Consider the following 12,804-nt stretch of genomic DNA (forward strand, 5'->3'; position numbering starts at 1 on the left):
TACCTTCCATCTTGGAGTCAATACTATGAATTGGCTCCAAGGCAGAAAAGTGGTAAGGGCTAGGCAATGGGGGTCAAGTGACTTGCCCAGGGTCACAGAGCTGGGAAGTGTCTGAGGCCAGATTTGAACCTAGGACCTCCCATCTCTAGGTCTGGTTCTCAATCCACTGAGCTACCCAGCTGCCCCCGATTCATACTTCTCTTAATGCTATGTGGAAGTTTATGAGGCTTCTGGGAGTGGTCAGATTGCTCTGGAGGTGTTACTAGGCCAACTGCAGATTCTGTCTTAGAGCTCTCTCTGTTGGCCTGCTGCTCATCACTTTCCCTCCTTTCCTCTGGGGGTTAGTTTTCTTTTAAAATACCTTTGAGGAAGCCTTCCAAAGAAACAACTCTGCATGCTCTGACCAAAAGAGGCTGTTTACTCTCAGTCAGGGGGCAGCTTCTGGTTCAAGACTGCTTTCGTTCAAATAAAAAAAGAAAGGCCCTCAGGGAGAACTCAGATTTGGGTGTTTGGATATTTTCCCCAGAGTTATAATAATCTAATTGATGCATTGAACATACTCTACGGGGCTTCTAAATTGGGTAAATTTTGAGTCCAAAAAACATTCCATACTTTCTTGACTCTCCTTTTGTTAATACCTTTCTCTTTATCTTGAATGCCCTTTCCCTTCATCTCTGCCTTTTGACATTCTGCCCATCCATCCAGACCCAGCTCAGATGCCAATCTTACCAGAGCCTTCTTTGATTGCCCTTACCTAAAGGATTTCTCCTTCCTTATATATTTAGCCATAGTCTGGCTTCTATCCCAAATGTTTATGCCCATTCCTTAGCTCCACTTACTCCTCAGTTCCTTGAGAGTAGTAGTTCTTACTTATTTATGTGTTTCCTTTGTGCGCTTGCCAGTATAATTGTAATGATTGTAATGAACATATTTAGTCTTTAATTGGTTTGTTGAATGGAATTTTTTTGAAGGTCAGACATAAGAAAATCTTATAAAAATGATTTCATAGGATCACAGATTTAGGGCTAGAAGGGAGGCTAGGGACCATTGAGCTTAAGCCTCTTATTTTACAGATGAGTAAGATGAAGCCAAGAGAGGTTAAGTGATTGGCCCTAGGGTCATATAGTAAATATCTGAGGCAGGATTTGAACCCTAGTTACTGCTGACTTTATATTCACCTCCTCATTCCTCTTGTGATAATTTCAGTGTAGTGCAGACAATATGACACTGGGAGATGGTTTCAAAATGGTTACAAATTTGTAATAGAGGTTAGGAGTTAATCTAATTCACTTGTATTCTATATGAGATGTGTATCTTCTCAGCCCACCACATGACTTGTTTAATATTTATTCTCATCATCCAAATGTCTACTATAATCCAGAAGTATGTTTGAGTTTTTCCTTGGTAATTATTAAAATTGCACTATCTCTCAGTAGCTAATCAATTGACTCAGTGCCCTAACCCCAGCTTAAGTATTATTACTTAAATAAATACATTTTATTTAATAAATTAGAGGATTGCTTTTCCCAATAATCAGTTGCTTATATCTCCCTATTCATTAAAACTCCTAATCTCTGAGGTTTAAATATTCAAGTTACTGGGTATATAGTTTATTAACATGGTTAACAAAAACATAAATTCTTATTGACTTTTTACATATGAAACATAGCCCTGTCATTCAGTTAACTTAAACTACCCAACAAGTACCTTAAGAATTCCCATTATCCTCTTTGAAAGGTAAATATTCATCAATTCTTCAAAGAAAAAAAGGCATCATCTTCTTTTTGTACTTACTCAGTCTCTCTCCAACCATGACAGTCAGGTTTACAGAGTAGTCTATAAACTTCTAGTTCCTTCCAGACTTCTCATAGAATACCAGTTAATTACTGATCCTTAAACATTCTAAAGCCTCTAAAAACACACTTTGATATCTATAGTCTCTGTGGGAAAACCTAGTGGAACAGATGGTGCAAATTGTTTAATGCCTTTATCCACAAGACAACAAAACTTGCTTTTCTAGGTTAGGCTAGATTTACCTGATATGTGTTGGTTTCTTTCAGCTCAATGCCTTCCTGGTGAATATTCTTCAACTGGCTTCTCCCCATGCCTACCCTGTCCCCTGGGAACATACCAGCCTGAAGTTGGCCGTACTTCTTGCTTTCCTTGTGCAGGAAGTTGGTGGGGAGAACTCACTACCAAACATCCTGGTGCTACCACTTTCCAGGACTGTGAGACCAAAGGTAAAGTCAGAGAGAATATTTAGCATCTGGTACTGCTATGAAAGAGAATGTCTGTTAAAATATCACTGTTACCATCATCAAAAATAAACACCCATATTTTGTTTATATAGCCCTGGGCCACATAAGGTAGGGCTTATCCTGTCTAAGTTAAGCATAGAAATGGCCTTTAAGAAGCTTCTAATCTCACATTGATGAGGTAGGTTGATGAACCTAAGTAGGACAGAAACAAATATTTATTTAATGGTAAACTACTACTAATGATAATTCAGGATTATGTGATATTGTCTTGTAAGACAATACATGTCTCATATTTTACCCTGATAAATAGCCTTATTGGGCTGGGCAAGCATAATTACTCCACTTTACAAATGAAGAAACCAAGATTCTGAGAAGTTAAAGGACTGGCCCATGATCATATACAAAGGGAACCAGACTTCAATCTAGGACTTTTGATTCCTAAGACCATTGCCTTTACTACAACAAATGAAAAAGGATCAATAAAATGATAAAACAGATCATCATATTTGTACTTTAGCCTTCATAAGGTAATTTAACAAATTCAAATTGAACAACTGTTTCTGTTGGGAGAGAACAAAACCTATATATAAACATAGTGATACTAGATGAGTAAAATAAGAGCAGTTGAGAGGACCAGGAAAATGCTATGAGAACTTTAAAAAGAAAAAGCACTTTGTAAATAGTGAAATATTATATAAATGTGAACTTTTATTATTGTTATTACCTGTTAGATTTAAATTATTAACTCCAGGTTCTTATTTTCCATAGTTTATTAATAGTCACTTTAAATAAAGAAAGCATATAGGCATAGGTTTAAAGTCTATTCTGTCTATGTGTTTCTCCACATGACTGTCCCTCTCAGCCATGGTACTCCCCCACCATCCAAGGGAATAGAGAGCCCAGACATGTATCATACCATACCTTTATCTTCTCTCTAGTCCCGGACCCGTAATCTTCAGGTCCGAGTCATGTTCCTAGGGCTCTTTACCTGGACCTCTGTTTGGAGTGTTCACATGACATCCAGTCACGTAGTGAGGTAGGACGAGCTGGGAGGAGGGAGGAGCAGATTCTATTTACACATACCTAATGTGTTATGATCCCTATCTAAGCCAAAATTCTTTAGCTACCATATGATCAAGACCCTAAGAATCATCTTGACCACCTTTCTTTGTCATCAGAGCCATAACTATCAATTCTGGCACCTAGGGTAACCATCATTGAATGGAGGTTGAGGAATCCAAATACACTTAGAGGGAGAGATTGAAACTCTAGGAGGAAACAGGCTGTGGAACCCTAGCCTCAGTCAGGAAGAGATCCTAAAGAATATTACAAGATTACTTGGGACAGCTAACTTCAGGCAACTAAGAAAGGCAGGCCCATGCTGGGTTGAGCTTAGCTGGGGTATAGCCACAGTGTTGGGGTGGAGAGTACAAATGTTGTTAGCACTCTTTAAATTTTAGCAGCAGTGGAAAAGCTCTGATTACTCCTTCTTTGTTATAGCTCTTCCTGACATTTATGCTATGTTGGACCACATTTTAAAAGGTTGCATTGCAGCAGTCCCACTGCAGCATTCAGTTTTAAGAATTCTGAAGAAAAGGGCCCACTCCTTACACCATAGCACCCTCTAGATGCAAACTTCTGCAGCTCTCAGATGCTGGGACTTGCCAACATTTCTTCTGTTCTCTCGAATTGGTCTGAGTAGAACTCTTTTTTCAGGTTCTAAAATCATGGTTTTCCTTTGACCCACCCACTGAGTTCTCTGGTCTTGTTTGCTCCTCTTTGCTGATCCAGGCTACTGCTTGTACATTATTACATACAATATCTTGTATCACTTACATATGAAAAACTGAGCTTCAGAGGGGAATCAGTGATCATCATACTTTCCCCATTCCCCAAATCATTTCTTCACATTTTGTAAACTTTAGAATTGGAATTAGAATTAGTGGCCAACATTCCAACCATGCCCCCAAGGAGTCACCTTTATAATATATGCTGCAAGACTATTTCTTCTCAAGGCATTCTTTCCACTTTTGGACAACTAATTCTTAGGAAGTTTTTTTGGACGGCAAATTCAAATTTGCTTCTTTGAAACTTTTATTCATGTTTCTGTCCTCTGAATCAAAATTGAGCAAATTGAATATTTCTTTTGTTTAAAACCCTAGCAGATTCTTGAAGTTAGCTTTTAAATCCTATTGAGTCTTCTATAGACTAAACATCTGTAGTCCCTTCAGCTGATTCTCACATGACATGGACTTAAGGCATTTGACTATCTTGGTTACCTTCCTTTGTTGTTGGTTGTTGTTGTTGTTGTTGTTGTTGTTGTTGTTGTTGTTGTTGAATTGTTTCTGTCATGTTTGACTCTTCTTGATTTCATTTGGGGTTTTCTTGGCAGAGATACTTGAGTGGTTTGCCATTTCATTCTCCAGCTCGTTTTATAGATGAACAAACTCAGAAAAACAGACTTTAAAGACTTGCTGAGGGTCACCCAGCTAGCAAGTGTCTGAGGTCAAATTTGAACTCAGGTCTTCCTGACTCCTGGTCTAGCACTGTATCCATTGTACCACCTAGCTAGTCCTCTTCTAGATGCTTTCCAATTTATCAGTGTCATGCATAAACTATGACATCCATCACTGAAAACGAGTTTGCAGATGTAATCTGACCAGATTCTGAGAAGTTATCACCTTATTTCTGCATTATAAAAATCTGGACATTTGATGGGCATGCCACCACTAAATTTACCCTAGTTATTAATAAGAAGTTAAACATCACAGCATCAAGCACAGATCTCTAAGATTTTCTACTGGAAATCACTTTTCAAGATGACATTAACCACTAAAGACTCGAATAAGGTCATTTCAGTCAGTTCCATACCTATTTAATTGTGTTGTCATCTAATCTGCATATTTCCATCTTTTAAACAAGAAGAGTAGGAAATAGTGTATCAAATACTTTGCTAAAATCTAAGCAAACTATACTTCTGGCATTCTCCTCTACTACTAGTTTAGGAACTCTGCCAAAAAAAGGAATGAGAATGAATTTGGCATGACTTGTTCTTGAAACTATGCCAGCTCTTTGTAATTACTTAATTCTTTCTTTGCTAAATATTCTCTAACCATTTTAAAAATGATACATTCTAGAATTTTCTCTAGAATCAAAGTCAAGGTGACTGGTCTATGTAGAGATATCATTTTCCATTTTTTAGTCCTATGGTACTTCACCTATTTTTCATAATCTTTTTAAAGATCACTGACAATAGCTCAGCAGTTTATATATGTCAGCCAGTTTTTTTCTGGACCTGAGGAAATAGTTCATCTGGGTTAGGTGACTTGAATTAATCAGTGGCAACTAGAAGCTCCCATACTATTATTTCCTTCCTTTATTGGATATCAGCTTTCTTTTAGCCTCCCCTGTCATTTCTAGGTCAAAGGCCTTTTTTCTTGGCAGAGAAAACAAGCAAAATATCCACCCAACATTTTTTCTTTTTCTCTCTACTGCCAATTTTCATCTTCCCATTCACTCCATAGGAGTCCTGATTCTTCCTTTGATTTTCCTGTTTCTCCCCATATGTTAAAAAACAACAAAAATAATCTATTAATTCTCTTGGTTGTCCTTTGTTTCCCTTACCACATTCAGCCCATTCTGAGCCTTAAAATGCCTGAAGCTATTTTTACATTCTTATGTTTATTCTCTGTTGCATCTTTCTATGCATATTTGAAAAAACTAAGCAAATTTTCAGTGTATCCACATATAGTCTCCCCCACTGATAAGCTTCCTTCCATGATTATCAGTTGATATCAATTAGTCAACCAGACTTAATTAGTTTTTAGTAAGGAGTATTTTACTATAGTGGTGTAATTGATTGAGGTCCTCCAAATGTTTTCAAGTCCTCTGACCAAGTCAGGGAGAAAAGGGGAGAACGAGGCTGAGTTGGAGGTGCTTTTCTTCCTCTCTTCCCAAAAATGATTCCTTCTCAGTGGCCTGGCTGCCTCTTCTTTTCATTAGCAAACACTCAAATTTTATAGAGGACTCACAGAGCGTGACCAAGTTTTCTCAGATCAATCAGTCCAAACTTACTTCCTGAACACTGCCGCTCCAGATCACCCAATGATCCAAATTAATTAAAAAAAAATTTTTTTTTAAACTTACCTTCCATCTTAGAAATTAGTATTGTGTATTGGTTCCAAGGTAGAAGAGTGGTAAGGACTAGGCAAATCAGGATTAAAAGTGAGTTACTCAGTCACACAGCTAGGAAGTGTCTGAGGCTAGATCTAAACTTAAGACCTTCTGTCATTAGGCCTGGCTCTCTCTATCCACTAATCCACCTAACTGCCTCTCACACCTTTACTGCTACTAAGTAACTTGATGATATGTACGGCTACCAAACCATCGCTCCCTTTATTGTTTTTTTAAAATGCTATATTTATTTTATTATTTATATATATTTTAAGGCTTTATAAACCCTTTCCATACTCCTATAAACCTTTTCCACACTCTTTAAAATTTGAATTAGTTTATTTAATCAATTTAGACCATTATTCCTTGGTTACAATAATAACATTATTTCCCTGACTCCCATTCACCCACCCTTCCCACAGCCAATGGTCAATTTCATTGGGTAATACTTGTGTCCTTGATCAGAACCTATTTATTTCCATGTTGTTGATGTTTGCACTAGGATATTCATTTAGAGTCTACATTCCCAACCATATCCCTTTGACCCATGTATTCAAGCAGTTGTTTTTCTTCTGTGTTTTTACTCCCACAGTGTTTTCTCTGAATGTGGATAGTGGTTTTTCTCATAGATTCCTCCAAGTTGTTCAGGAACACTGCATTGCCCACTAATGAAGAAGTCCATTACATTCAATTGTGCCACAGTGTATCAGTCTCTGTGTACAATGTTTTCCTGGTTCTGCTCCTCTCACTCTGCATCAATTCTTGGAGGTTGTTCCAGTCCCCATGGAATTCCTTCACTTTATTATTCCTTTGAGCACATAGTATTCCATCACTAACATATACCACAATTTGTTCAGCCCTTCCCCAATTGAAGGGCATCCCCTCATTTTCCAATTTTTTGCCACCACAAAGAGTGCAGCTATGAATATTGTTGTACATGTCTTTTTCCTTATTATCTCTTTGGGGTACAAGCCCAGCAGTACTATGGCTGGATCAAAGGGCAGACAATCTTTTAGTGCCCTTTGGGCATACTTCCAAATTGCCCTCCAGAATGGTTGGATCAGTTCACAATTCCACCAGCAATGCATTAATGTCCCAACTTTGCCACATCCCCTCCTGCATTCATTACTTTCCTTTGCTGTCATGTTAGCCAATCTGCTAGGTGTGAGGTGATACCTCAGAGTTATTTTGATTTGCATCTTTCTGATTATAAGAGATTTATAATAACATTATATATATATTATATATATATATATATTATATATATAATAACAATAACATGAAAAAACATTTTTTCATGTGCTTATTAATAATTTTGATTTCTTTGACTGAAAATTGCCTATTCATGTCCCTTGCCCATTTATCAATGGGAGAATGGCTTGATTTTTTGTACAACTGGTTTAGCTCTTTATAAATTTGAGTAATTAGACCTTTGTCAGAGGTTTTTGTAATGAAGATTGTTTCCCAGTTTGTTGCTTCCCTTCTAATTTTGGATGCATTCGTTTTGTTTGTACAAAAACTTTTTAATTTGATGTAATCAAAATTATTGACTTTACATTTTGTGATTTTTTTTCTAGCTCTTGCTTGGTTTTAAAGTCTTTCCTTTCCCAAAGATCTGACAAGTATACTATTCTGTGTTCGCCTAATTTGCTTATAGTTTCCTTCTTTATATTCAGGTCATTCACTCATTCTGAGTTTATCTTGGCGTAGGGTGTGAGATGTTGATTCAAACCTAATCTCTCCTATACTATCTTCCAATTTTCCCAGAAGTTTTTTTTTTTTATCAAAAAGTGGGTTTTGGTCCCCCAAACTGGGATCTTTGGGCTTATCATAGACTGTCTTGCTGAGATCATTTACCCCTAGTCTATTCCACTGATCCTCCTTTCTGTCTCTTAGCCAGTACCAAATTGTTTTGATGCCCATTGCTTTATAGTATAGTTTGAGGTCTGGGACTGCAAGTCCTTCTTCCTTTGCATTTTTTAAATGATTTCCCTGGATATCCTTGATCCTTTGTTTTTCCAAATGAACTTTGTTATGTTTTTTTCTAATTCAGTAAAAAAAAAGTTTTTTTGGTAATTCAATGGGTACGGCACTAAATAAGTAGATTAGTTTGGGCAGGATTTTCATTTTTATTATGTTAGCTCATCCTACCCATGAGCAATCAATGTTTTCCCAATTGTTTAGATCTAGTTTTAACTGTGTGGAGAGTGTTTTGTAGTTGTGTTCACATAGTTCCTGTGTTTGTCTCAGCAGATAGATTCCTAAGTATTTTATTTTGTCTAGGGTGATTTTAAATAGAATTTCTCTTTCTAATTCTTGCTGCTGAAATGGATTGAAGATATATAGAAATGCTGATGACTTATGTGAGTTTATTTTGTATCCCGCAACTTTGCTAAAGTTGTTGATTATTTTGACTAGCTTTTTGGTTGATTCTCTAGGATTCTTTAAGTAGACCATCATATCATCTGCAAAGAGTGATAGTTTGGTCTCCTCATTGCCAATTTTAATACCTTCAATTTCTTTTTCTTCTCTAATTGCTACTGCTAGTGTTTCTAGTACAATGTTAAATAATAGAGGTGATAATGGGCATCCTTGTTTCACTCCTGATCTTATTGGGAAGGTTTCTAGTTTATGCCCATTGCAGATGATATTTGCTAAGGGTTTTAGATATACACTGTTTATTATTTTTAGGAAAGGTCCTTCTATTCCTATACTTTCTAGTGTTTTCAATAGGAATGGGTGTTGTATTTTATCAAAGGCTTTTTCTGCATGTATTGAGATAATCATGTGATTTTTGTCAGTTTGCTTGTTAATATGGTCAGTTATGTGGATGTTTTTCCTAATATTGAACCATCCTTGCATTCCTGGTATGAATCCTACCTTGTCATAGTGAATAACCCTTGTGATGACTTACTGGAGTCTTTTTGCTAGTATCCTAATGTGAACTTTAAAATTCTCAGACCCTATTTCATAAGGTTAGGTTAAGACCATTCCCCATTTTAAACAATGAAGGAACTTAGATCAGGAATGTGAAGACCTCTACTCCACCCCTACTTAAACCTGCTTTAGGGGAAGAAACTCCTTGCTGAACACTGAAAAATACTTAAACCCATACTTATAGTAAGACAAAAGTTCTTAAGCTGTGCCTGTTTTTTGATCTAATACAAAAGGGTGTTAAGTACCTATAAAGGTCAGGCAACTTGTGGATTTACAAGGAGCAAAGAGGTGAGAACTTACTCAGAGGTTTCTGGTGTGAACTTAATAAAAAATTTAAGCCTTCTTAGGTGTGAACTAAGAATGGTCTGTCCTTTGGAAAACATCTACTGTGATTGGTAGATGGGAGAACTTAGGGGAGGTGACATAGGAGAAAATTCCCTTTATAAGGAGAGGAAAAGCTGAGTCTCGGGACAGTCAGAAGAATCTCTCTCTGGAGATGGATGGCTGGCTGAACTGGAGTCTAGAATTTTGCTTGGGACAGATCTTGTGGTGAGTGATTAAAGACTGACTGATCTCTCTCTTAAGACTCAGGTCTAGGCCATGTTGGCTAAGACCCTTCATACTTATTCCTCTCTTATTCTCTCTCACTTTCATTAATTCCTCATTTGTATTAATTAAAATCTCTATAAAACCAGCTGACTTGGGTATATTTAATAATTGGGAATCTTTCCCTGGCGACCACCTTATATTTGATTTAAAAACAAGACAGTCTTGAAACCATATTTTCTGCGGTCACAATTTAAGTCTTCCAACTCTTTTAACTGCTACAGTTTATGTTTTCCACTATTTTAATCACTACACTATTTAAGATTTTTGCATCTATATTCATTAGGGAGATTACTCTATAGTTCTCTTTCTCAGTTTTTGACCTGCCTGGTTTTGGGATCAGTACCATATTTGTGTCATAAAATGAATTTGGTAGAACTCCTCCTTTGCTTATTCTGTCAAATAGTTTGTATAATATTGGGATTAGTTGTTCTTTGAATGTTTCATAGAATTCATTTGCGTATCCATCTGGACGCGGGGATTTTTTCTTAGGGAGTTCTTTGATTGCTTGTTCCATTTCTTTTTCTGATATGGGGTTGTTTAGGTAATCTATTTCTTCCTCTGTTAGTCTAGGCAATTTATATTTTTGTAAATATTCATCCATATCACCTAGATTGCCTTATAGTTGGGCATAATAGTTTTTAATGATTGCCTTAATTTCCTCTTCATTTGAGGGGAGGTCTCCCTTTTCATCTTGGATACTGTCAATTTGGTTTATTTCTTTCCTTTTTTTTAATTAGACTGACCAGTACTTTGTCTATTTTATTTGTGTTTTCAAAGTACCAGCTTCTAGTCTTATTTATTAAATCAATAGTTCTTTGACTTTCAATTTTATTAATTTCTCCTTTGATTTTTTTGGATCTCTAATTTAGTTTTCATCTGAGGATTTTTAATTTGTTCACTTTCTAGTTTTTTAATTTGCATGCCCAATTCATTGACTTCTGCCCTCCCTAATTTGTTAATATATGAACTCAAGGATATAAATTTCCCCCTAAGTACTGCTTTGGCTGCATCCCATAGGTTTTGAAAGGATGTCTAATCATTGTCATTTTCTTCAATGAAGTTAATTAATTGTTTTTATGATTAGTTCTTTAACTACTGGTTTTGGAGAAGCATATTGTTTAATTTCCAAATAATTTTTGATTTACCTCTCCATGTACCCTTACTAATTATTATTTTCATTGCATTGTGATCTGAGAAGATTGCATTTATTATTTCTGCTCTTTTGCACTTGTTTGCAATGTTTTTATGCCCTAATACATGGTCAGTTTTTGTGAATGGATCATGTGTTGCTGAAAGGAAGGTATATTTCTTTTTGTCCCTATTTATTTTTCTCCACATATCTACTAACTCCAATTTTTCTAAGATTTCATTCACTTCTCTTACCTCTTTCTTATTTATTCTTTGGTTTGACTTACCTAGTTTGGATAGAGGAAGGTTCAGGTCTCCTACTAGTATAGTCTATCTATTTCATCCTTGAGCTCCATTAGTTTCTCCTTTAGAAATTTGGATGCTATGTCATTTGGTGCATACATGTTGCATACAGATATTTCCTCATTGTCTATACTGCCTTTTATCAAGATGTAATTACCTTCAGTATCTCTTTTAAGTAGATTTATTTTTACTTTGGCTTTGTCAGATATCATGATTGCGACTCCTGCCTTCTTTTTATCAGTTAATGCCTAATAGATTTGGCTCCATCCTCTTACTTTCACCCTATGCGTATCTACCTTCCTCATGTGTGTTTCTTGTAGACAGCATATGGTAGGGTTTTGGATTCTAATCCACTCTGCTATTCACTTGCGTTTTGTGGGTGAGTTCATTCCATTCACATTCAGAGTTATGATTACTAGCTGTGTATTTCCCAGTATTTTGATTTCTACTCCTGATCCGGCCTTTTCTTCTTTCACTATTTTCTTCTACACCGATGTTTGTTTTCAATCAGTCCCCCTAGTCCCCACCTTTATTTTACTTCCCTTTCTACACCCCTCCCTTTTTATTCCCTCCCCTTATTTTCCCTGTAGTCTTTCCAAAATTACCCCCCCCCAACCCTCTCCCTCCCTTGTACTGCTTCCCTCCCCACCAGTCCGTTTATTACCTTTCTCCTCCCCTATAGGGTGCAAATCTATTCTCTGCTCCAATGGATTGGATTGTTCTTTCTTCTTTGGGTCAATTTCAAAGCATGTAAGAGTTGAGTATTTCCTATCTACAACCTCTTTACCCTTCCAGTGTATTGATGTTCTCTCCCCTCCCGCCATGAGCTTATTTGTGACATATAAATTTACCTCCATTTGTTTCTTTTCCCATTTCTTTTAGTGTAGCTCTAGTTGTATATGTGTGTGTGTGTATATATATACACACATTTATATGTATTTATGCATACATATATCTATATACCTATTTATGTCTTGTCATTTCATCCTATACAGTTTGTCACTGTTCCCTCTAAATGTAATTCTTCTCGCTGCCCAGGTGATATTTTTTAAGAGTTACCAATGACCTCTTTTTTCTTATAGGGATACATATCATTTTAACTTATTGATTCTCTTTAAAAAAAGTTTTTTTGTTTTGTTTTGTTTTTCTTTTTTCCCTCTTTTTAAATTACCTTTTGATGATTCTCTTGAGTTCTGTGCTCGGGCATTAAATTTTCTGTTCAGGTCTGTTCTTTCCTTTACAAATTCTTGGAATTCTTCTATTTTGTTGAATGACCATACTTTCCCCTGTAAGAATAGAGTCAGTTTTGCTGGGTAGTTGATTCTTGGTTGTAGACCTAATTCCCTTGCTTTCCGGAATATCATATTCCATGCCTTTCAGTCCTTCAGTATAGATG

General features: G+C 36.4%; 1 protein-coding gene across 5 annotated transcripts in view; it reads left to right on the forward strand.

The window, feature by feature from the left end:
- Window positions 1-12,804, forward strand: part of SCUBE2 (signal peptide, CUB domain and EGF like domain containing 2) — a 104,045-nt gene that overhangs the window by 63,735 nt on the left and 27,506 nt on the right. For all 5 annotated transcript variants that reach the window (XM_056802108.1, XM_007497075.3, XM_056802109.1 and 2 more), the window contains one exon: window positions 2,061-2,240. In XM_056802108.1, the coding sequence (XP_056658086.1) occupies window positions 2,061-2,240 (180 nt within the window). The remainder of the gene's footprint in view (window positions 1-2,060; window positions 2,241-12,804) is intronic.

The sequence above is a fragment of the Monodelphis domestica genome, chromosome 6, assembly GCF_027887165.1.
Source record: "Monodelphis domestica isolate mMonDom1 chromosome 6, mMonDom1.pri, whole genome shotgun sequence".
Taxonomy (NCBI): Eukaryota; Metazoa; Chordata; class Mammalia; order Didelphimorphia; family Didelphidae; genus Monodelphis; species Monodelphis domestica.